This window comes from Malus sylvestris, chromosome 4, assembly GCF_916048215.2.
Source record: "Malus sylvestris chromosome 4, drMalSylv7.2, whole genome shotgun sequence".
Taxonomy (NCBI): Eukaryota; Viridiplantae; Streptophyta; class Magnoliopsida; order Rosales; family Rosaceae; genus Malus; species Malus sylvestris.
This window is the reverse complement of record NC_062263.1, coordinates 1,695,742-1,722,058: the sequence shown is the minus strand read 5'-3', so window position 1 is coordinate 1,722,058 and position 26,317 is coordinate 1,695,742. Positions and strand designations below refer to the sequence as shown.

The following is a 26,317-nucleotide window of genomic DNA, read 5'->3' as shown; positions in this document are numbered from 1 at the left end:
AACTCTAACTTTGTTCTATACCTATGTTGTGTTCTCTATTTTTGTGGATTGTGTTCATGGGAAAGTGAAACACATGAAACATCAATTTGACGTTTTATAGACCATAGGTTAAATATTGTAATTTTAATTTTTTCATTTTTGGAGTTTCTCCTTTAAAAGAAACCTACCAAATGCATTTAACACATTTTGGTATTTGTAAAATGAAATTTTCAGTGCAAATGTCACCAAACAAGCCCTTAATTCTAGAAAGATTTGAAAAAACAAAATGATAAATACTTGTTTGGTAACAATATATGAAAATACAAAAGAGAATTGTTATTGGCACTCCAAAAAACTCACTTTGCACTCCAAATTTCCTATAATTAGAAAGAAAAATACACTTATGAGGAGTGTAGAATAAGATTTTTGGAGTGCTAATAACAGTTCCCATACAAAATAGTAATATCAGTAAAAATTTAGTGGCAATGGTGATGGTGGTAAGAGTGTTGGCGGTAGCCATTCTGGTGGTAAGGGAGAGCTAGTGACAATGTTGGTGGGAGTGGTGGTGATGTCAATGATGGAGGTGGCGGGAGAGGGATCAGGATCCTCTCCTGAGCAAATGGAGATGATCCTCTTGATCAGGCCCATCGGGCCGTTCAATTTTTATCTAACGGCTACAAACAGGGGGCCCCTCTAAAAGTCATAATAATTATAGCCGTTAGATAAAAATTGAACGGCCCGATGGGCCTGGTCAGGAGGATCCTTTCCATCTGCTCAGGAGATGATCATGATCCGCGGGAGAGTGATAGATCATGTCTATTTTTTGGGATTGTATATAATATTGCAAAACACCAAAAACATCAATTTCACTTTTTTTTATAAAACTTAGGTTACTGATTTTTGTGTCCATCTCTTGTGGTTTTCATTTTTTAATTTTTTTTTTAATTTTTAAAAATAGTACCAAATGCATTTTATACTTGTTTCTGTATTTGAAAAATGAAAATTATTTTCAAAGTCGTGATCTTACTAAAGTGGACTCTTGACTATCTGTTATCTCATGTTTTTAACACAATATTTTTTAACGTTTGACATGAGAATTAACGTTAAAAAGTTAGGTGATAGGTAGTCCATGTAGAGTCAAACTTTAAGAGAGTTCCCTTAACACAAATGTATTTAACACATTTTGGTATTTGTAAAATGAAATTTTCAGTGCAAATGTCACCAAACAAGCCCTTAATTCTAGAAAGATCTGAAAAAAAAACAAAATGATAAATACTTGTTTGGTAACAATATATGAAAATATAAAAGGGAATTATTATTGGCACTCCAAAAAAATCACTTTGCACTCCAAACTTTCTATAATTAGAAAGAAAAATACACTTGTGAGGAATATAGAATAAGATTTTTGGAGTGTTAATAACAGTTCCCATACAAAATAGTAATATCAGTAAAAATTTAGTGGCAATGGTGATGGTGGTGGCAATGGTGATGGTGGTAAGAGTGTTGGTGGCAGCCATTCTGGTGGTAAGGGAGAGCTAGTGACAATGTTGGTGGGAGTGGTGGTGATGTCAATGATGGAGGTGGCGGGAGAGTGATAGATCATGTCTATTTTTTGGGATTGTATATAATATTGAGAAACACCAAAAACATCAATTTCACTTTGTTTGTACCATACTTGACCAATCCCGAAACTACCGAGCACCGGCCAACGCTATACTGTCAAGGACCCAGAAGAGTTCCCCTCCGACCAGGAGGCCAATCACTACTCGACACGTGTCAAGATTAGAAGCCAATCAGAGCGCAGCACGTGTCGACATCAAGAACCAATCATAACATGACACATGTCAATGTGACAAAGCTACAAGTTTTTCTATAAATAGGGGTCATTCCCCCACAATATGGCCTAATGCCATTTGGGTTAAATCATTCACAAGAACTCACTAAATTGAGAGCTTGATCCTTTGTACTTGTGTAAGCCCTTCATTACTAATAAGAACTCCTCTACTCCGTGGACGTAGCCAATCTGGGTGAACCACGTACATCCTATGTTTGCTTCTCTGTCTCTATTCATTTACGTACTTATCCTCACTAGTGACCGAAGCAACCAAGCGAAGGTCACAAAACCTGACACTTTCTGTTGTACCAAAGTCTTCGCTGATTTTGTGCATCAACATTTGGCGCCGTCTGTGGGAAACGACACTTATTCCTACTCTCTTCAGCTGTGTCAAGCTGGTTTCTATCATTCGTACACTTTCTTTTGACCAGGCATCCCTCTCCAACATGGGAAGCGAAGGAAGCCACAGCACACAGAATGACACCCCCCTTGCACATAGTGCGAAACAACGAAAGAAGGAAGGAAAACGAGTTCTTCTTCAAGCTAAAGTCGATGAGTTGGAAGCTCAGAACAACAAGATAGCAATGAGGAATGAGGTCCTCCAGGAGCAATATGAGAAGCTCTTCGAGACACTCCACGAAGCTAGGCAAGCTCAGACACGCGAGCTTGTTGCCCCCGTGGAAGTCAACCATCAACTGGGTGCCCTCCAACATGGAGGGTCACATGCATTCGACATAGATATCCCTGATAGGGAACAGATTACCCCTCGACTTGATAATCAACATGAGGCTTCTCTTAACCCAGTTGCTTCGACCCGAACCATGAGAAGTGGAGGGAGACACCTCTTTGCTGAAGGGGCAGAAGGATCGAAAGCCGTCTTTCGCGATTGTCGGGATTTCCTGAAGCAACGTCGAGAGAATTCCATCCATATAAGCTCAAAGATTAATGACCCAAGGATTTCTGAGAGACTCGGTCCCCTGCCACGGCCCAAGCCGGCCACCAATTTGGGGAAGGGGCAACAAGTCCTAGAGAGACATGAGGGTACAGGGGACTCAGAGGTGTTCCGACAGACATACCCTGGAAGCCAGTACAGCGAGTCCAGGGAAAAATCACATGCCCTTGATCAAACCTTCCTAATTCCAAGAGGAGATGGAGATTTACGAAAGAAAGCTCCAGTGACACATAACTCCGCTCAGGACCCCCTTGTCCTACAACTTCTTGAGGAAGTAAACAAGTTGAAGGCTGAACGTCAGGCTGAAATACCTGACTGGAACCAACCCAGGCCTGGCCCTCTTACAAGGAGGATCCTCAACACCCCCCTTCAAGCAAAGACAAAGCAAAAGCTTGGCTTGCAACTTTATACTGGAAAAGAGGACCCGATTGAGCACCTTAACCTCTTTGAGTCCACCATGGCATACCGGATGCACACCGACGAAGAGCGATGTCTTCTCTTCCCCTCCACCCTCTCTGGTGGAGCTCTAAATTGGTATTGTCGTCTTACACCTGATACGGTAGACTCATTTGAGGAATTGAGGAAACTATTTGTTTCCCAACACATTTTCCAAACCGATCGCTTGCACTCTGCAGATGACTTGTACACTATCCGCCAGAAGCCAGACGAGTCATTACGTATGTATGCTGGCCGCTTCAGCCATGAATACTCCCGGTGTGCCGAGGCAGACGACAAGACTGCCCTCAAAGCCTTCACGGCAGGCCTACGTGATTGTTTCTTTAAATACATGATCAATGCCAATACTTGGAAGACTTACTCTGAGGTGATGGCGCAGGCTTATAACCATGCCTCCGCCGAGGCAAAGACATATCAGGAGAAACCCCCTACAACCATCATTTATCAACAAGTGGGAGGTGGAAGCCAGACTCACCTAAATGAGAATACCTCGACTTTCCAAACAGCAGTGGCACCTCCCCATGCCTTGCATAATGCTTCGCCGAATCAACAGACATATCAATTTCAAGGCAAGAGGAAGGATTTCCATCCTCACCATTCTCCTTTCAGTAAAAAGAGTAAGGGACACTATCCCGATAACCAAGGGTATCGCCACAATAACGCTCGCCCCCAGGCAGTCAATGCAGTGGGTCAAACCCGCGTCAAGATACCCCCTACCCCAAGGTATGAGACATACACGCCCTTGAATGCCACATGCGCGGCCATTTACCCCAGCATAGCTCACCTGATACCAAAGCCAAAGCCGAGGCACCCAGATTACACGCCCCCGAATAACGCGGGCATGTTTTGTTGCTACCATGAGCATAACGGCCATGATAGCGAGAAATGTATCATCCTCCGTGATCGTATTGAAGCTTTGGCACGAGAAGGAAAAATTGATCAATTCCTTCTTCACCCTCAAAGGGATAACCGTAACCAACGCCAGGTGAATGTCATATATTCCATAAGCGGCGGCACACCCATATCTGAATCTTCCAATAGGGCCATGAAAAACAGTGAACGAATTCTGAGGCCTGGTCACCAAGTGTTTCACGTGGAAGACATCAGGGGAGGGAAGTATCAAAAGCCTAACTGGGATCCGATATGTTTCTACCCTGAGGAAGAAAGAGGCATCATCTACCCTCATAACGACCCATTGATCATGGAGGCTCACATAGCCAACTTTGATGTTCGACGAATCCTCGTAGACACAGGGGCTTCGGTCAATATCATGTTTGCCGAAGCTTTCAGGGCACTCAGTGTAGATGAACACTTGCTCGATCGCTCGATTTCTCCTCTGATAAGCTTCTCCGGTGATATCGTGCAACCCTTAGGGAGCATACATTTACCCTTTACTATTGGTACAGGCCCTTACACGGCTACCATTACCACTAACTTCCTAGTGGTCAACTGCCCGACGGCATACAATGTCATCTTTGGGCGCACAGGCATCAATGATCTCAAGGCCATGGTATCCACACATATGTTGTTGATGAAGTTTCCAACCCCTTTCGGCAATGGGTACATCAGGGGAGATCAACTTAGTGCTCGATCATGTTACAACACTTCAGTCAAACAACAACACCTGCCTGTCCCCAAGGAGACTCTCTTTATACATAACCAAGTCGTAAAGACCAGTCCAGATGAATCCAACTCGGGTCTTCAGGATGGTAACAGTCAACCCGACGACCCTCGAGATTACTCATTCACCCAGCAAGCACAACCCGCTGAAGAGTTAGAGAAGATCTCTATCTCCAAATACCATCCAGACCGCATGGTGAATATTGGCACCACATTGTCACCACCCCTTCGGTTAGCATTGATATCTTTTTTGAAAGAGAACACTGAAGTCTTCGTCTGGTCATACGAGGACATGCCAGGCATCTCTCCCGATGTCATCTGTCATCGTTTGAGTATTGACCCCAAGATCAAGCCGGTGAGACAGAAGCGAAGATCTTATGACGCTGAACGATACGAGGCAATGAAAGCAGAAGTTGAAAAACTCAAAGGCATAGGCTTTGTCCGCGAAGTCAATTACTCGACATGGGTAGCAAATGTGGTCCTTGTTAAGAAAAATCCGACCAAAGAAAGTCTTTTGCTTCAAAAGGTCTTGTGGAGAATGTGTGTTGACTACACCGACCTAAACAAAGGGTGTCCGAAAGATAGCTTCCCTCTTCCTCTTATTGACAGACTTATAGACTCTACGGCCGGGTGTGAACTCCTGAGCTTCATGGATGCTTACTCAGGATACAACCAAATCCTCATGAACCCTTCGGATCAAGAACACACAGCCTTCACTACCGACAGAGGACTATACTGCTATAAAGTCATGCCTTCGGCCTAAAGAATGCAGGAGCGACTTATCAGAGACTAGTCAACTCAATGTTCGCCGAGCAGATTGGGAAGAGCATGGAAGTTTACGTTGATGATATGTTAGTCAAGAGCAAACATGCTGACCAACACATCACCAACCTATCTGAAACTTTCACTATTTTGAAGAGGTATCGAATGAGGTTAAACCCCAACAAATGTGCCTTCGGCGTAGGCTCTGGCAAATTCTTAGGTTTCATGATTAGCCAACGAGGCATTGAAGCTAATCCCGAGAAGATCAAAGCAATCCTCGACATGAAGGAACCGGTAACTTCAAAGGACATCCAGAGCCTTACTGGCAAGGTGGCAGCCTTAACCAGGTTCATTTCTAAGGCCACAGACAAATGTGCTCCCTTTTTTAAAGCACTTAAGGGAAGTATGAAGTACATTACATGGACTGATGAATGTGCCGAGGCATTCAAAAACCTCAAGGAGTACATGAGTAAAGCCCCTCTACTCTCCAAGCCCGAGGTAGGAGACATTCTCATTATCTACCTATCGGTATCAGCTTCAGCCGTAAGTTCCGTTCTCATTCGAAAGGATGGGAATATTGAGCGACCTGTCTACTACGCTAGCAAAGCCTTACAAGATGCGGAGACACGGTACTCTAACATTGAGAAATTGGCTCTGGCATTGGTCATGTCTGCTCGAAAACTCCGCCCTTACTTCCAAGCGCACTCCATCATCGTGCTTACCAATTATCCTCTTCGACAGATACTCCAAAGTCCTGACACTTCAGGGCGAATGATCAAATGGGCAATAGCGTTGGGTGAGTTTGACATCTCCTACCAACCAAAGCCAGCTGAGAAGGGCCAAGCAGTGGCAGACTTCATTGCCGACTTCACATATCCGGTTGACATTGCTTCTACACCTGAAGCAGTGGCTTCATTACCCCCGGAAGCTCAGAAGATAGAACCAACAACCCCAGCATGGAGTATGTATGTTGATGGCTCATCCAACCAACAGGGCTATGGAGCGGGACTAGTCTTGACTACACCCGACAAAGTAGCAATGGAGTATGCTATTCGTTTCAAATTCAAGGCATCAAATAATGAGGCCGAGTATGAAGCCCTTCTAGCAGGATTACGTTTGGCCAAACACCTCGGGGTTAAACAAATTGATATTTTCAGTGACTCCCAATTGGTGGTCAACCAGGTTACCAACAACTTTGATGCTAAGGACAGCTCCATGGCAGCATATCTTGCGCAAACACAACTTTTGCTCAAGCACTTCCACTACCAGATCACCCAAGTTCCTCGAGCGGCAAACAGTCATGCAGACGCCCTGGCTCGCCTCGCCTCGGCTGTGGAAGACAAGATTGGAAGAAAAATTCATGTCGAACTGTTGGCAACACCAAGCACCATGGCCGCAGAAGTATGCAACTTACAACAGGGGGATAGTTGGATCACCCCGATCTATAATTTCCTTGCTCATGGCACCCTCCCAAATGATAAAGTCCAGGCTAAGCAAATTCGATACAAGTCTACCCGCTACCTGATCATCAATGATCAACTCTATAAGCGAGGTTTTAGCCTGCCATACTTAAGGTGTCTTACGCCTGCCGAGGCGGAAATCTTCCTTCGGGAAATACATGAGGGAGTCTGTGGAGATCATGCTGGATCTCGGTCCCTAGCACACAAGACATTTCGCCAAGGATATTACTGGCCAACACTCCACCAGGATGCCATCAAAGTATCCCGCTCATGTGACAAATGTCAACGATATGCGGCTATTCCTCATTCCCCTCCAGAGCCTCTTACTCCTATGATCAGCCCTTGGCCCTTCGCCCAGTGGGGACTTGATTTGATCGGCCCAATGCCGGCAGGGAAGGGCAAAGTCTGTTACGCAGTCGTTGCAGTGGACTACTTCACAAAGTGGGCCGAAGTAGAACCCTTGGCAACCATTACTGAGGCAAAGATAGAAGACTTCGTGTGGAAGAACATCCTTTGTAGATTCGGCATTCCCAATGCGATAGTCACTGACAATTGGCGACAGTTCGACAACAAGAAGTTCAGGTTGTTCTGCTCTAAGTTCAACATCAACTTATGCTTTGCCTCTCCAGCTCATCCCCAGTCTAATGGACAAGTTGAGGCCATCAACAAAATAATCAAGCGCACTTTGAAAACCAGCTTGGACAAAGCTAAAGGCTGTTGGCCAGAATTTGTACCCCAAGTTCTTTGGTCATATCGTACTTCATATCGGACTTCAACAGGAGAAACTCCATTCTCACTTGCCTTTGGCACAGAGGCGGTTGTCCCTGTTGAGCTCGAGCAAGCAACATTCCGAGTCCAGAACTACATTCAAAGTGAAAATGACAAACAACTCACCCTCAACTTGGATTTAGTCGAGGAACACAGAAACCAAGCTCACTTGAGGAATGTCGCCTACAAGCAGCGCATCTCCAACTATTATGACTCTAGGGTCAAGCCTCGCTCTTTCAAAATAGGAGACTGGGTCTTAAAGAAAAGATTACTCTGCGACAGAGTCCCGAGTGAAGGCACACTTAGTCCAAACTGGGATGGACCGTATGAAGTCATTGGCATCAGTCGCCCTGGCTCTTACACACTTAGAAGCTCCGATGGCAAGACCCTTGGCCATCCATGGAACGCTGATCACTTGAAGTACTACTACAAATAGACTCACGATGTACAAGTGTTGAGCTATAGCCGTTCGGCATCCTATGTAATGAAGGCCATTTGGCAATGAATTCACTAAAGAGGTAATTTAGCCAACTTGGCCCTCACTCTTTTACATTCCTAGCAATGGAACACTCAAGTGTTGAAACCTCAAAGCAGATATATCCAACACGAAACAAAATCTAAGTATGTGTCGACAAGACTATACAAAGAAAGGAACAACTAAACAATGGCTTATATCCAAACAATAGATCTATTCATACACAGCCAAAAAACTTCACTTAAAACAGCTTCACCCAAAAAAAAAAAAAAAAAAAAAAAAAAAAAAAAAAAACAAAGCTTCACCATCAAAGCTTCACCCAGAAAGCTTCATCTACAAAGCTTCACCATCAAAGCTTCACCCAGAAAGCTTCATCTACAAAGCTTCACCTCGAAAGCTTCATCTACAAAGCTTCACCATCAAAGCTTCACCTAGAAAGCTTCATCTACAAAGCTTCATCTACAAAGCTTCACCATCAAAGCTTCACCTAGAAAGCTTCATTTACAAAGCTTCACCTACAAAGCTTCAACACCAAAGCTTCAACACCAAAGCTTCACCTACAAAGCTTCAACACAAAACCTTGCTCCAAATAAACAAATTTTGTTCACAAAACCCAAGATGCCCTTGAACTTGTACAAAAACACTTGGGTAAACATAAACATTTTTTGTTTTACACCCACAAGGGCCCAAAATTTTCCTTCTTATTTATTCACTTATATATGTTCCCAAACATATTATAATAGATCCAACAACAAGCCAAAGTCCCAAGTTTCATAATGGACAAAAGTACAAGCAATTCATCAATAATGAAGGTGCTACAAAAATTGGAATCTGCCCCAAAATAGAAATCCAACCCAAGAGACTTTTTCTCTCTCTCCCTCTTCCGCCTCCTTTCATCTATCAAATTTCTGCAACCTCTGCTCTTCTCCAATGGAGCTGAATTTTGGACACCCTATAGTTCTTGAGCATATGAACAACTTTCAAGAAGGAACCATTTCTGTTTGAGCGACGGAAATTAAAGTGTTGAAGCTCCAAACATGACAGTCGGATTCTTGCAGATTTCGAAGCTGCTGTGATGTTTCGAAGATCTGGAAGTATTTAACCATTAGTTCATTCTGAATTTTTGATATGTTATGAAAGAGACGATGAGGAACAACTTCAATGAAGAAAGCATGCTGATCTGAACAATAGAAAATGGAGTTTCGAAGCTCACAACAAATCTGACGGGTTGACAGAAAAATAATAACCAGTCACTCATCATACTTGGATTTCTGGAGTTATACTGCTCCGAGGGACCTCAAATTTGGATATGTTGTAGTTCACAAGTTAAGGAACAACTTCGATGAAGAAAGTATGTTGATCTGAGCAAGAGAAAATGGAGTTTTTGAAGCTCACAACAAGTCTGACGCGTTGATATACAAATGACGAACAATCACTCATCATACCTGAATTTCTGGAGTTGTACTGCTCCGATGGATCTCCAATTCGGATATGTTGTAGTTCACGAGCTAAGGAACAACTTTCATGAAGATGGTTTTGCGATCTGAGCCACAGAAAATGGTGTTATATTGAAGAAAAGCTAAAGGAAGACTAAAGGAAAGCAAAAATGGTAAAGCAAAGCAAAAGAAAAGCTAAAGGAAGACAAAATCATGGCACATGATAATGAGTCATACCCTACCCCTCATTGGATTCGAATACACCCATCCTCCAAAATCATGACAAAGGCCACATTATAGATATCTGTACAAACATTACAAAAAAAAAAAAAAAAAAAAAAAAAAGGGCCTAGGCCTCCACTTCTTTGGGCCTAACACATCTTCATAACAAAAAACAGTATATGAAGAAAGAGCCCTGGGTTACCACTTCGAAAAGAAACAAGTGAAGTTTTCCTACTCATGACATTGACTACTAGCTAGACACCTCATTCGGCAACTCTCTTCGCCTGAAGACTTGGGGGACTCCCACCATATGCTACTGCACCTTGATACTCGGCAGTCTCACAACCACTCAGTGACTTGGATTTTTCAAGTCTCCAACCGAGAAGTTTTCCTCACTCGGGAAATTAAGGGAACACTACCTCAAACTACATGCTTCACTCACAAAGCTTCAACAATACAGGTTTCAACAAAAGCAAAAATTCAAAGAACTTTATGAAGAAGGCTTTGGTGTATTTAACACAATATGTTGAAATGAAGCAAAGCTTATTTATTAATATTTTCGATAAGCCACAAATATGTACATATACATGAGTCAAAATAAACAAACAAAAGGGAGCCTTCACAAAGGTTGCTTAGGGGAAGTCTCAGCAGTCGGTAGAGCCCCAGAAAGAGAAAGCACCGGAGGGTGGTTATCCGGAGCCTCAGTACTTGACAAAACCCCAGAAGGAGGAGGCATTGGAGGTTCATCATTTGAAGCTTCATTACCAGGTACAGCCCCAGAGGACGAAGGCAATAAATGCCTTTGGAACAAACCCACAAACCGCTGATGATCAAGTAAAACCTTACCATCAGATTCCTTCATCTGGTCAAGCTTCCTCTTCATGTTTGTAGCATAGTCATGGGCGAGCCGGTGCAACTGCTTATTCTCATGCTTGAGCCCTCTAATCTCCTGTTTGAGACTCATCACTTCAGCAGCCAATGATTCAACTTGGCGGGTTCTAGCAAATAGGCGTTGGGCCATATTAGACACAGAACCTGCACACTGAACACTAAGAGCCAGAGAGTCCTTAACAGCCAACTCATCAGACCGTTTGGAAAGTAGTCTGTTATCTTTGGGAGTGAGAAGGTTCCTGGCCACCACTGCAGCGGTCATATCATTCTTCATCACAGAATCCCCAACGGTAAGAGGACCAGTAGGGGATATGAAGGATGGGCGCCATATGTTGTCTGGAGAAGGCGTGGCTGTCTTTTCTCCAGGGTTCAAGTCAAAACGACTGTCAGAGGGTCCAGACATTTTCAAATGTGTTGAAAAGGGAAGAGGTCAGACAAATCAAGATCTTAGAAGTGCAAGAAATGAGCTTCTACTGGTAGAGATTCAAGTGTGCTGTGGAACTTAATGCCAGCCTCTATAAAAATCTGCACTCGACGGAGCTTCAGAAATCGAAGAGGCGTTTGCTTTCTCAAAAGCTGGGCTGCTTAGAGACCACGAGGGCCGATCTCAGAAATCGAAGAAGCACCTGCTTTTTCAGCCTCGTCAGCACCTGTCACATGCACACTCAGCTTTGCGGAAATTACGGGCAATCTGTCGAAGATTTCTGGTGAAGTAGAAAGCACGTGAATCTTACTGTTCAATCACCGCTCTCCATATGCACCATCAACTCCTCGGGTACCACATATAACTTTGTCAAAGATCTCTGACAAAGTTTAGGCACGAGAATTTCGAAGTTCCAGCTACCCTACTATTACCCATAAGGGTAAAGGAACAGCACCACTGCTTGACAACTGGAAAGTCCCTATGTGTGTCGACCTCCGTGTTTTGCGGCAAGACAGGTTGGCAAGAACGTCCAACCTTTACTCACATTCGAGAAAAGACTCCCAACATAATTACTTTCTCAAAAACCGGAGTAGCACCGCTTTCCGAATCTCGAGAGTCAGATCCTCGACGGGATTGCTTGTTCGAAAACCGAAGAGGCACAACTCTCAGAACTTCGAGAGCCAGATTTCCTTAGATAAAGCTTGTCTGTAATCTTCACACGTAACATCAGCTTTCCAGATACCACATACCACTTTTTCAAAGTGCTCTGACAAAATTAAAACACGTGAAGCTGGCAGCTCCCACTACATTGCTGTGACCAAGAAGGGTAAAGGAATAGCATTACTACTTGTTATTGGGAAATCCCTATATACATTGACCTCCCTCCTCAACGGACAGGCAAACCTGCAAAAATGCTCAACCCTTTCTCGCATTCGAAAAGGCACCCTCAACATAACCTCTCGAAATACTCAGCTTTATTTCCCCCCGATAATACCTCAGCAAATAAGCCACACCAAGAACAAGAGTATCTCATATCATCAGGGTCGAAAGCAAGAGTATCCCATATCATGCTTTCTCCCTGTCTTTGTCTTTGTCCTTGTCCACACCTGCAGGACAAGGAGAAAGAGAGCAGTCAGTCGGAACCTGAAATCAAACCTCCAATTTGGAACTGACTGCCTGGAGCCTTTGCCTGTTTGCTTACTTAGTATTGCTCTCGAGTACTCATCCTCAACTGCTGTCAAGGTCACGAATTCCACCGGCAAATGCCTCATGACAGTTGATCAGATATTGGCTCTTTACACTGAAGCTGCCAAGCGTGGATGAGTCACTATGAAGGAATGTTCTGAAGGACCATTTAAATGCAAAGGTTGCACACCACTTCTGCCATGCAAAAGATTGAAGCAGAAGGTTCAACGGTGAGCTGAAACAGATCACTACAGCACGACACCTTTCCATACCACATTCATTATTCCGTCAACAGCAAAAGTATCCCATATCATCAAGGTCGAACGTACTCTAGATTTGATGGACTTGTTTTGACCCTCAAATTTTTGAGTCGGCCTTATACTCTGAAGGGCACCAGAAAACCCTCCAGCACAGTTCAAGAATAAGCATGTGGAAAGTTACTTCTTCAAAAGCAAAAGTATCTCATATCATCTATTATCCATTTGCTTCTTCTTATCCTGGCAGTTGAATGAGAGACAAGGAGAAGGAGAACAATCAACCGGAAGCCGAAGTCAAACCTCTGATCCTGGGTTGCTTACTTGGAAGTTTGACTGCTTACCTTGTCTGTTACCTCTTTCGGCAGATCTCCTAGCTCGGCGACTTGGGGGACTCCTACTATAGGGTTTGTATCACACTTGACTAAGCCCGAAACTACAACTAAGCTTCAAGTGAAATTGATACATTACCTTGTGCGTCAACATCAGCTAAATACACCATTCCCGGATGGAGGAAAGGTACTTCCAGAGAAGGGCAGATGAAGATCAGACCACACTTCAGTACTTAGAAGTTTCGTGATTACTCAAGGGATTGGATCTTGCAAGTCCCCAACCGAGGAGTTTCCCTCACTCGGGAACTTAGAGGAGTTCTGTTTGTACCATACTTGACCAATCCCGAAACTACCGAGCACCGGCCAACGCTATACTGTCAAGGACCCAGAAGAGTTCCCCTCCGACCAGGAGGCCAATCACTACTCGACACGTGTCAAGATTAGAAGCCAATCAGAGCGCAGCACGTGTCGACATCAAGAACCAATCATAACATGACACATGTCAATGTGACAAAGCTACAAGTTTTTCTATAAATAGGGGTCATTCCCCCACAATATGGCCTAATGCCATTTGGGTTAAATCATTCACAAGAACTCACTAAATTGAGAGCTTGATCCTTTGTACTTGTGTAAGCCCTTCACTACTAATAAGAACTCCTCTACTCCGTGGACGTAGCCAATCTGGGTGAACCACGTACATCCTGTGTTTGCTTCTCTGTCTCTATTCATTTACGTACTTATCCTCACTAGTGACCGAAGCAACCAAGCGAAGGTCACAAAACCTGACACTTTCTGTTGTACCAAAGTCTTCGCTGATTTTGTGCATCAACACACTTTTTTTATAAAACTTAGGTTACTGGTTTTTGTGTCCATCTCTTGTGGTTTTCATCTTTTAATTTTTTTTTTTAATTTTTAAAAATAGTACCAAATGCATTTTATACTTGTTTCTGTATTTGAAAAATGAAAATTATTTTCAAAGTCGTGATCTTACTAAAGTGGACTCTCGACTATCTGCTATCTCATGTTTTTAACACAATATTTTTTAACATTTGACATGAGAATTAACGTTAAAAAGTTAGGTGACATATAGTCCATGTAGAGTCAAACTTTAAGAGAGTTCCCTTAACACAATATAAAAGTGTTTAGGGTTTGAATTGTATGTTTATTCTTCTCTCTAGGAGGTAAATATATAGTTGTACAATATCCCACATAACAGGAAATAAGAATCCCAATTATACAAGGAATAAATTATAGGATTACATTCCTAAACTAAATGGTTGACTTATGCCAACACTCCCCCTCAAGTTGGTGCATAAATATCTCATAAGCCCAACTTGTCAAGTGAGTCTTGAAACACCATTGCGGAAACCGCATGAGTTAACACATCTGCTAATTGTTCTTCAGACCTCACGTATGGAATATCAATCAATTTGACATCTAACTTCTCTTTGATGAAGTGTCTATCTATCTCGACATGCTTTGTACGATCATGCTGAACGAGATTATTGGCTATTTCTCTCGCAGCTTGATTGTTGCAGTATAATAACATAGCTCCCTGAGGTTTGAACCCAATCTCAGTGAGAGGAATCCTGAGCCATAACAACTCACAAATTCCATGTGCTATCCCTCTGTACTTTGCCTCGGGCCGTGGATTTAGCCACTACATTTTGATTCTTGATTCTCTAAGTTACCAGATTTCCTGCTACGAATGTGGAGCAACGATCACTAATGTTTCCTGCCCAATCAGCATCTGTATACCCATTTACCTCCATATGTCCATGCTTCCTGAAGATTAGTCATTTACCAGGTGCACATTTCAGATAACTTAGTATATGCATCACTGCTGCTATGTGATCCTCACTAGGAGCATGCATGAATTGACTTACAACACTAACTGCATACGCAATATCCGGACGTGTAAGTAATAGGTAAATCAATTGTCCTACCAATCTCTGATATCTTTCTTTATTGGTAGGAACTTGATCCTGGTATATCATCAGGTGATGATTCTGCACAATGGGAGTTTCAACTGGTTTACAAGCCAACATTCCAGTTTCATAGAGAATATCAAGAACATACTTCCGCTGAGACAAGTAAATACCATCATGAGAACGAGCAACTTCAATACCCAAGAAGTATTTCAAGCCTCCTAGATCTTTCATCTCAAATTCTGGTGAAAAATACCCCTGCAGCCTTTTTATCTATTCTGTGTCATCACCAGTAACTACCATATCATCCATATAGATAATTAACAAAGTAACTTTACCTCCCATTCGTTTGATGAACAGGGTGTGGTCCGCATTTCCCTGTCTATAGTCATACTTTTTCATTGCTTCAGTGAACCTTCCAAACCATGCTCTGGGTGATTGTTTGAGTCCGTAGAGAGCCTTTCGGAGTCTACATATTTTCCCTGCTTCATTCAATGTTTGATATCCTGGTGAAAGATCCATGTATACTTCTTCTTCCAGATCTCCATGTAAGAAAGCATTCTTCACATAGAACTGTTTCAAAGGCCAGTCCAGGTTAGCTTCTAAAGATAAAAGGACTCGAATAGTGTTCCTTTTTGCGACTGGAGTAAACGTTTCTTGGTAGTCAACTTCAAATGTCTGTGTGTACCCTTTAGCTACCAATTTTGCCTTATATCTGTCAATGGATCCATCCACCTTGTGTTTTATGGTGAACACCCATTTACATCCCACTGGTATCTTCCCTTGTGGTAATGACACTACATTCCACGTTCCGTTTCTTTGTAAGGCTTCCATTTCTACTCACATGGCTTCTACCCAATGGGGGTCTCGCAAACCTTCTTCCACTTTTGTTAGAATTTTAATCTCAGCCATTTGATTCACCATGGCTTGGTACTTGGGTGATAGTCAATGAGTGGACATATACTGTGCAATTGCATATCTCACTTTTCCTTCCAAAGAAAACCTGTCAGGTGGTTTCCCACGATTTTGCCTAGAAGGTAAAATATAGGAATTTTCAACAATATCTGAAGTATGAGAACGTACCTCTTGGATATCCGCGGGACATGAGCATGGACTAGTGGAGAAGAATGAGGGTTATTTTTTGTTTGCACAGTCTCGGTATCACTCGCGGACCCATTACCTTCTACTAAATCCATAAATGGTGTAGGCCTATTATTCGATGTTGCATGAGCTATCTCTTGGTCAAGGATTTCACGGTCAAAATCTACTAGGCTTTGGCTTGTTGTGTCGTTGGCCACTATCGGGTTCTGAACTGCAATGTCATGGCCTACCTTTGGGCTTTGAATTGATGTGTCGCGACCCTCTAGTAAGGCGCGGTCAGGTGGGTTGCTTATAACACCTAAGTTTTCAGTCTCGGTCTCCCATGTACTACTAGGACCATGCCAACTATCTCGTTCATGTGGAACATCAAACCAACTGTAGTCTTCGTATTTATTATTCAACTCCCCCTTAAGAGTACAGTGGGTTTGATCAAAGATGAAGAACATCTCGGTTTCGGAGAACGTGACATCCATGGTGACATAGAAATGCTTAGTAGGTGGATGGTAACATCAATATCCCTTTTGTTGGCTATTAAATCTCAGAAATACACAACGAACACCACACGAATCCAATTTACTCCGTTGATTCTTGTGAAGATGCACATAAGCCACACATCCAAATATGCGAGGTGATAATTGAAGAGAAGATTGTAGAGTGACATACTCCGTCGAGACTTCCATAGGAGTTCGGAAGTTGTGAACTCGAGAGGGCATTCGATTAAGAAGATAAATGGAACACGTAATTGCATTTGCCCAATGGGCATGAGGAGCATGAGCCCCAATTAGAAGAGCCCGTGTAGTTTCCAAGATATGTCTGTTCTTACGTTCTGCCACACCATTTTGTTGAGTAGTTTGAGGACAAGTAGTCTCATGAAGTATGCCGTGCTCTGCGAAAAATTGTGATAGTTCAGAATTAAGATATTCTCCACCATTATCGAATCTCAGGACTTTGATAGGAAGAGAAAATTGATTTCCAATCATCTAATAAAATTGTTGGAAAATTTGCCCAACGTCACTCTTCTATTTCATGGTATAGAGCCAAGTCATTCTGGTGCAATCATCTACAAAGGTACCATGGAGCGCCGCTATTAGTGATGGACCTCATACATCAAAGTGAATTAAATCAAAGGGCACTGATCTTTTATTGAGACTCAAGTGGTAAGAAGTACGATGACTTTTTGCAAGAATGCAATCCTGACACTGAAAATCAGAGTCTGAAACGCCATTAGATAAAGACGGAAGTAATTTTCTTAAATAACCAAAAGATGCATGTCCTAGTCGACGATGCCATAACCAAATTCTCTTAACCTTGTTGTTGTGACCACTGCTCACTTGGTTGACTCGGCCCGGTACCACATCATCCACATAATATAACCCTCTCATCTTAGTACCACGCCCAATAATTGCCCGTGTTTGGATATCCTATAGTAGGCAAAAACTAGGAAACATGAGTACAACACAATCTAATTGTTCCGTAACTTGACCAACATAAAGTAAATGATTCGATAGTGAAGAAACAAGAAGAGTGTTATGCAGTGATAGAGAGGGAGTAAGGGCGATGGAACCCGCTCCTGCAACTGGAGCAATTTCACCATTTACTGTGATAACATTCTCCTTGGGTGGCATGGTTAAGTGGTGAAACAAGGATTCATTATATGTCATATGGTCTGTAGCCCCATAGTCAATTATCCAACCAGAATCTCGGTTAGCGGATGTTGTGAATGCAATATCAATTTTACTTGGATCATCAGATTGTTCTTGGGACGAAATCAAATTCAATAATGAAAGTTGCCGGCCCATACTGTCTGGGTCCAAACTGTTTTCCAAATGGCTGTCTCATGATGGGCTCAGCATGCCCACATGGCTGTTCTTGTACACAGCGAATTGTTGCTCGGTTGGACTCACACCGAATTTGTTGCTTATGTCCATGCTTGATTGATGCACTGTTGAACATTGGGCTCCAGGCACTGCAAGCCCAGCCCGCTGGAGATCACTGCCACAAGGAATCATGCCATGGTGCTTGTCGGCCATGGAAGCAATGGTCTATTTGTGATTTAGATTTCTAGGTATTTTCAGTGGATGGTTCTCTTGCTTTGAGACCATTGGGGTTTTGTAATTTAGGTTTCTAGGTTTTTTTTTTCTATTCCCGTAGGTGGTTCTCTTACTTTGAGACCACGCTAGGATTTTTCTGGGTTTTCAGGGATCAGTAGCTAGGGTAAAAGGTTAGAGGAAAGAGACAAGTCGAAACCTACTCTGATGCTAAGATAAAAGTGTTTAGGGTTTGAATTGTATGTTTATTCTTCTGTCTAGAAGGTAAATATATAGTTGTACAATATCTCATATAACAGGAAATAAAAATCTCAATTATACAAGGAATAAATTATAAGATTACATTTCTAAACTAAATAGTTAACTCACGTCAACATATTTCTCAATAATATATTATCAAACTCCGTATTCCACATGAGTTGCTTCCCACGTACAAGTCAAGAATACACTTATCGGAAAAGGGTTTTTTTCAACACAAAGTTGGTGGTCCATATGAGAGAGAGCCCCTAATTTCAGTAACCAAATTATTAGCCAAGACTTTACCACCCTTTTTCATTTTTTTATTCATTGAAGGTGTGGTCGAGAATAAGTAACACATGGAAAATAAAATACATGGCTGCGCCGGACTCTATTGACAGGTTTGGTGAAGTGCGCATCCCACTACCATCTTCTCATAAGCAATTTTATAAGATAAATATGACATGACCCCCTATAAAGTTGTTCAAAGTGTGAAGAAAATATAACCCAAACACAAAATGCAAAGGCCTAACAGAGTGTTCCTTCTGCTAATCACCGGCCTTTGCTACCTCGCCTGCACAACTGCCTCGGGAACGAGCCCTACGTCCACATCGTGCAACGGTTCGATAGCGGAGTGCGACAACGAAAGCGAGCTGCTGATGGAGTCGGAGATAAGCCGGAGGTTTCTTCAGACGAAGAAGTACATATCGCCCGGGGCTTTGAAGCCAGACCAACCAGTTTGCAAAGGCGGCGCTAGAGGTGAAGCGTATAGTAAAACAGGAGGCTGTCTTCCTCCTCCGTCTCATCCTTATCAAAGAGGTTGTTCTAAGTATTATCGTTGTAGGTCGGACTCGTGATCAGGGAGGACATGAGCAAGTTCGAATTTTTATTTGGTTTTGATATATAGGGGGCGATCTGTGGCGTCACTTTTTTTACATAACTTTTGACATACGTTTTTTTTACGGGGCTGACTTTGTAATATATTTCAACGATCGGAATTATCTATCTATTAAGTCTTTGCTCAAAGGTATGTCTACCAAAATAACTCAAATCTCAAACAATGACCATTAAAGGTTTATGATTTCTTTGTAGAACTGTACTAGTCTATTTTCTTCACTACGGTTTTAGATTTGCCTAATCTTTTGTCTAATCTTTTGCAACGGCGGCGGTAGATGTGAAGCGTATAGTAAAACAGGAGGCTGTCTTCCTCCTCCGTCTCACCCTTTCTAAGTATTATCGTTGTAGGTCGGACTCGTGATCACGGAGGACATGAGCAAGTTCGAATTTTTATTTGGTTTTGATATATAGGGGGCTGAGAATCAGTGAGTTAGGAGGTGTGCCTTGATCTTCCAAGGGTGCTTGAAGGTCTCCCTACTTATAGCATAATCGATCCTCCTAGTTAGCAAGCCTTGTAATTCATGGCATCACTTTTTTTACACAACTTTTGACATACTTTTTAAAGTCTTTTCTCAAAAGTATGTCTACCAAAATAACTCAAATCTCAAACCATATGATATCAAGGGTTTACAGTTTCTTTGTGGAACCGTACTAGTCTATTTTCTTCACTACGGTTTTAGATTTGTTTAATATTTTGTAAGGATAATCTATGAATGATGTTTTAAAAGATAAACAGTTAAGATCGTTAAAATACATTATGCAGTAGACCCCACAAAAAATGTGTCAAAAATTGTAAAAAAAAATTGGTGCCATAGATCTGCCCTATCTATATATGTACAACACTTCTATCTGAAGCTATTTCTCTTGAGTTTTCAATGACTTCTTGTTTTTGCTTCAAATGTTCAATAAACTCATCCCATAGTTTAAAGAATAAAGCTTCATATCGATGTAGCACACTCCTCGTAGATAAGGGTTATACGTATCACTTCGAAATTGTCATCATGCATTTCTTTACAATGATCTACTAGATAAGATTGCATGATAACTTTACTATGATCTACTAAATTAATTTAAAATTTAATTTCCTTGTCAATGCTGATGACAGAGAACATTTATCTTCCACTCAAGACAGTAAAAATAATCTTGATGACAATTACAACTTTTGAAATTCTTCCGGGCAACTTAGGGTAAGGTACAATACTGTTTGGTCAACATGAATTTGACGCCTACTTAAACGAAAGCTTCCATACCTCTCGGACATTAGAAGAACCATCTGCAACTTCAGCAACCATGCTAGAAGCCAACACCCCTGCACAAAGGAATTCCAAGAAAATGTGTTTAAATTTCTTACTGAAGCATAAGTAAATACTAAACATAACTTCATAACAGTCGATAACACCATTGTCGCAACTTTAAGGCCTCTGAAACACATATTCATAGAACAAACATATTCTGCAACTTGTTCTTATCGCATTTCGCACAATCCCATCAACCCAAGGAATAGGGTAGGAAAGAAATAAGAAACGAAAACTTCTACTGTGATATAATTCCTTAGTAATTTTCTTAAAATAATTAAAACTAGCTCACCATCTTTCTCGACCACAGATAGGAACCTTCGAGTTCCCCCGCCTACTCCAAAATAATGCTTCTTTGCAGCCATGTAGACTACTCCATGAGAAGGAGTTAAGCACTGTAAAATAAACAGTATTACACTTAAAGCCGCTCCAAGTTCGCAGTCCAAAATCATAAATAATGACAGATCAATGAGAGAATACCTTTTTTATGAGTTCATAGAGATGTGGGAGAGTAGAAATTGAGTAAACTGTCTCCGCCATTAAAATAATATCGTACTGAGCATCTAAACTTTGCTCTGAACTAACATTAAGATCCCTCTCGTCATTTTGTGCATAAGGAAGAAGCTTATGCATTTCACGCCAGTCACCAGCAAAAAAACCAATTTCGGCCTCCACATTAGACTTTGTCACTTGCACTGATGGGGGTTGGAAGTTTGGAATATTTGAATTTACATTAGGAATGGTGAGGCACCGCAGGACCTCCGCATTGAAGTCCTGGAAATGAATGGCAGCTGCACCCTGATTGGCAATAATGAAGAATATTAAGAAATCTAATCTACAACACTAAATTGAGAAGCTTATGAAACACAACTTCACCTCAAGGCAGGCAAAGATACCGGGAAGTCCATGGCCACAACCAAGCTGAAAAACATGACAGGAAATAGGGTGAGGCATAGTAAGAAATGGGAGAAGGAGATACATGGCGGTGGCCTCAACTTCTATGACAACCAGGAAATCAGTCAGCATAGATAATCACTTGTAGTAGTGCTTAATGATTTTCTTTGTTGGTTAATGATCAACGATAGCAGTTTAATTTATTACGAGTAAAGGGGCACCAGTGAACACTTAATTCAATGATTGTGCAGATGTGAAGAGATGTACTTATTGTCGCAAGTAAGACTCCAAGAAAAAAATAACTTCAGTCTATTTCTACAGAGTGTAAACTCAGGGGTACTATTCTCAGTAAACCCTTTGTTAGTTAAAGTATTGCAACAAAAGTGCAGTTCATTATGAATTGTGTTGAAATTCTCCACTTACAAGCTATTATATTAGAGCCTAAAAATTTGAACTAGCCATCTAGAAAGTTGAAGAGTTTCCCTGTATGATGTATGAACATGAGATTAATGGAATTAACACTTAGTGGGGAAACCTACAAGCTGAACAAAGCGAGCAGAATGCGACCAGAAACAAAATTAGTTTCTGCTTGTAAGGATATGATACATTTCAAGGTAAAGAAGCTAGTATGTCTCATTTCACAAAAGCACCGTCATGAACTTATGACTAATACAAGTTACACTCGAGAATTAGACTACCAGGCAGGAATCATATGAACTAAACTAGCAGGTGAAATATTAGGATCTGAAATGTTAACAGGTGAAGGTATTGTGAGACAGTATGCATTCACCGGGCAATATTAGGATGCCCACCTCTAAAACGCGTTTACCGGAAAATGATAAATGCCCATTTTGAACTTCAGAGCTTAGAGCTTTAACCAGATCAAGAGAACCTTCCCACAGCTTTAATCCCCCTACAACCCGCCAAAACCAAATACACAGAATCACATTTGGGTGCCGCAGCGCATCATCAATAAAAGACTCGATTTTTAAAAAAGAATACGATAAACTCAATTAAACATCATTTTAATTATTGAATGACTACTAACAAACAAATGAAGATGGAAGAAATGTATAACCTTCATATTGCCCAGGAACTAAATCAGAGTTGGACAGCGTGAAAACGTCTTGAGTACTAACGCGACCCTACAATCAAAGCACGCACGATCTCTAAGTTACACTCAAATCAAACTTAACTTCAGAAACTACCAAGTACACTAAAATCAGCTTTTTTTTTATTTTTGGAGAAAAGATTGAAATGTAAATTGCTCCACTTTCTGAGAAACCAAACAGAAACAGAAAGAAAATGGAAAAAAAAGTGACCTTGAGCAAAGTAAGTCCGCCCAACTCCACCGGCTCCACGGTGTACTTCACAGACGACGAAACCTATTCCACATTAAATCAATCATTTGTGTGTTTAAAACTACAAATTACGCTAATAATTCTTAATCAAAGTAAATTAATAAGCAGTAATTAACTAATTAACACCTCGGAGGGAAGCACTTGGACGGAAGGAGGCGGCGGAGGAAGAGGGGGCTCTGATTGTTCAAGAAACCCCGACCCTGGCGATGAAAACAGCCGAAACGGTTCGAAACTTGGTTTCTGAGAAACGCGGAAATGAAGATTCAGCATTCAGCAAAAGACTGAGATTTCGTAATCGGGAATCAGTATAAGGGAAGGAATAGGCTAATAGGGCAGAAGAGAAACTCACCTCAGACTCCATTGCTGCCTGCTCTCTGCTCCTCTGATCTTTTGGAGGGTTTTGGGTTTTTGTATTTCTTGGTTACAAGGTTTTTGGGTTTTCTTATTTTATCAATGTAATGCAAGCCCAGGCCCAAATGACAAGCTTTCCCTTCATCTTATTTTGCATTAATATTTTGGCATTATCATGAGTAATTATAACTTCCTTGTAGCTCAGCCATTTGGTATTACGGTCAAAAATTATTATTTTTTTCTAAGATTGTGGACTATCGGGACGAAACTATCAGCTTATCTTCTTTCAAAAATTGATATTTTTATTTCCTTAAATAGATACTTATAAAGCATTTATCCTGCACTCCAAATATTTTCTTGTGTATTCCTCATAAGAGTTTTTTTTAATATAGAATATTTGAAGTGCGCATTAAAATTTTTGCAGTGCTAATAATAAAAAAAAAATTATTCAAGCAATAGTTTCATCTAAATTACAAGAGAGACTTCGATTTTGAGTTTAGAAGAAAGTGTACACTGCTGTAAGCAAATTAGCTATGCTCAAATTTGTTTTGATGGTTTGAGTTTGACCACTATCTTTGTTAACGTGTTGACATGAATCAAAAGTAACTTCATTTTTTTTTTTTTGGAAACTATCAAAAGTAACTTCATAAGTCCATAATGAATGGTATGGTGAAACAAAAGTTTGTTAAGCTAAGGTGTCGTTTAATAATCAATTCGTTTTCAATTTTTGTTTTCACTCTTTTGAAAACTGAAAATTGAATTTTTATTATTATTATTATTATTTATAACTAGGGTCGGTTTTCAACTTTAAAAAAAATATTGAAAATTGAAAACTACTTTTTTTTTGTCAAACGATAGATTTTGTTAGATTAGCCATCGACGAGGTTTGAACCCATGCCGTCATACAATGACTCAACATATTTCCACCACTGTGGTAAATAGCCACTTTCTTGAGTTTTCAAAATTTGGTCTTGGTTTACACTTCTTGGTTTTCAGTTTTCATTTTTTTAAGCTGAAAAATGAAAGTAGTTACTGAATAAGATTATTTTAGTTTGTCAAAAACTGAAAAGTGAAAGCTAAAAACTAAACATTGAAAATGAAATAATTATCAAATGGCTCCTAACATGTTGATTTCACAGTCCAAAAAAACGTATTGATTAGGGGTCCATGTGTATTGGAATGGAAATTTTGTGGAACACGAAGCCACGATCAAGGGCGTAATATGGGCAGCCTAAATCTCAAACTTTGCCATCCAAGGCATTAGCGGGTCCCAACTCAAGTGTCGGCACACAAAAACAACAGAAGCTTGTGGAACTTCACTCTTCTTTACAAACAAATCACCCTACAGCGAGATAGGCATTGTGCATTGACGCAGTGGCCCTAGTGGGGCTCGGTAAAAATATAATTTCAAAGAAAATCTCATAGCCTAAAGACTTCGAGATAGAACAGAAAGCGTCACGCGTTCAACAATTTCACGTCAAATCAAAAAGGAATTGTACCGTTGAAAACACTCTACACAAAAACCTAATTTCTCATAAATTGGTGTAATTCAAAATATCAATTTGACCAGGTGGTTCAGTGGTAAATTACGAATTACAATATTTTTTAAAAATTAAAAACCAAAGATCTTGGGTTCGAAACCTGCTACTGATGTGGAAGTCTGGCTTTGGCCAAGGGAATCCTTTTTTGAAAAAAAAAAAAATATATATATATATATATGTTTGCAAAAGAAAATAAAATACGAATTTGAATGGATATATGTAGATGCGCTCTCTAGTATTTAGATAACTTTTTTTTTTAAGTTTGAAGGGATGATCATTTACCTGGAATGAGAGAAGTGATGAGTTAGAAAAACTAGAAAAAAGAGTGAGAATGGAGGTGCATGAGATCAAGCAAATATGATTTTGCTTTTTTACGAGAGAAACGAAACAAATAGAAATAATTACATAGGCTTTGCCTTTGCTAAATTTGCCTTTTGCTTTTGCCTTTTTTGGGTCCTTTATTTTTTGTTGGCTAAAGAGACAAAGGGTCTCACAAGTGCACCACTCCATAAGAACGTAATGAATATCTTGCAATGCGTGTTGTTTTTTTTTTAATGTAATGAATGAATGATATCATTTGAATTTTGACCCCGTCACGTAAAATAATCCCATAATTCATCCTCATCTTCAGCTACTACTCAGGATCGGTGTCCCACGGTTTTTCGTGTAAGCACTTCAAAACCCCCGACCAACTAACCGACGTCCCTCCCTCGGTAATACCCTTATTGCACATCTCCAACACCAAAATCATGGATCTTTTATCAATGCCAAGTGGTTCAGTTAAAATACGGTAGAATTTCTAGTCAAGTTTGCTCTCTAGTTTTAAATTCAAGGCATGAGCTTGCAAAAAAAAAAAGAGAGGAGATTTCTTGGTTGAAGGCTTTAAAATGGCGTGTGAAAGTGGTCATGGTGGGCTACGGTGCCTTTAGCCTTTTCGAGTCCCAATGGGGATTAGTCTACTCTTCGCGGTGTGAGATACCTCGGATTCGGCTAAAAAAAATCATGGATGTTGTTACTATATTCCAAGTATTTTGTACTCCATAACTTCATATAGAATTTTCATCAAAATAAAAAGCAATCTTTCATTTTTTCTTCAATGGTCTGCGACTATTGAGTAGTTCGGAAAATAAACGGTGAAGATTAATTTTAAAAATTTAAACAGTTGACTCTAAGAAATAAAAAAGTGAAATTTTTTTTTTAAAGTAAGACTACTTGATAAGCGGGACTATCAAAGTAAAACCCGATAATTATCACTCCACAATTCATTTGTCATCTTCTAACCAACACCACCACCACCACCACTTTGGAAAAGGAAACGATGTTCTCTAAAGTTAATTTTGTACTTGCATCGACGCCAACATTGGCCCTATCATTACGCATCCTGTCCTGCATTTCACATTATTCATGCAGTGGGGGCCCTTTCTTTTAATTTCTTTCCATTTTTCTATCTTATTCTCCATAAATTTTCATTGTAATCGGAACACGAGTAGTATATCAATGTGTTTTTACTTAAATTGTGGTCAATTTTATTTTTAAAGTTATTAACTTTTTAACACATATATCTCACTATTTGCATAATAACATGTGGTGTATCACTCTGTATTCCGGTCACAC

The 26,317-nt window shown here is 40.8% G+C and overlaps 3 protein-coding genes across 7 annotated transcripts; 1 reads left to right on the top strand and 2 right to left on the bottom strand.

Annotated features, from left to right (window-relative positions):
* Nucleotides 1–9,048: 9,048 nt before the first annotated feature.
* Nucleotides 9,049–11,588, bottom strand: LOC126618712 (uncharacterized). 5 transcript variants are annotated; one of them, XR_007621817.1, is made up of 3 exons: nt 9,752–9,971; nt 9,520–9,667; nt 9,049–9,394 (listed from the first exon to the last, which is right to left on the bottom strand). XR_007621817.1 is itself a non-coding variant. In XM_050286855.1 (3 exons), the coding sequence occupies exon 1, from the start codon at nt 11,256–11,258 to the stop codon at nt 10,584–10,586; it is 675 nt and encodes a 224-aa protein (XP_050142812.1). In that variant the 5' UTR covers nt 11,259–11,588; the 3' UTR covers nt 9,049–9,667; nt 9,752–9,849; nt 9,980–10,583. The 5 variants fall into 5 exon arrangements, 2 of the variants coding, with proteins under 2 accessions (XP_050142812.1, XP_050142813.1); XR_007621819.1 differs by having other exon boundaries at nt 9,049–9,486; nt 9,570–9,667; XR_007621818.1 differs by having other exon boundaries at nt 9,570–9,667.
* Nucleotides 11,589–18,821: 7,233 nt separating this feature from the next.
* On the top strand, nt 18,822–19,390 carry LOC126618711 (protein RALF-like 32). The gene has a single exon (XM_050286854.1). The coding sequence runs from the start codon at nt 18,883–18,885 to the stop codon at nt 19,219–19,221; it is 339 nt and encodes a 112-aa protein (XP_050142811.1). The 5' UTR covers nt 18,822–18,882; the 3' UTR covers nt 19,222–19,390.
* A 905-nt stretch (nt 19,391–20,295) lies between these two features.
* LOC126618710 (uncharacterized) lies at nt 20,296–23,263 on the bottom strand. Its single transcript, XM_050286851.1, has 9 exons — nt 23,161–23,263; nt 22,938–23,051; nt 22,773–22,835; nt 22,529–22,595; nt 22,263–22,363; nt 21,433–21,477; nt 21,037–21,354; nt 20,849–20,951; nt 20,296–20,570 (listed from the first exon to the last, which is right to left on the bottom strand). Exons 1-9 carry the CDS (start codon nt 23,170–23,172, stop codon nt 20,488–20,490), a joined length of 906 nt encoding a protein of 301 aa, XP_050142808.1. The 5' UTR covers nt 23,173–23,263; the 3' UTR covers nt 20,296–20,487.
* Between the last annotated feature and the right edge of the window lie 3,054 nt (nt 23,264–26,317).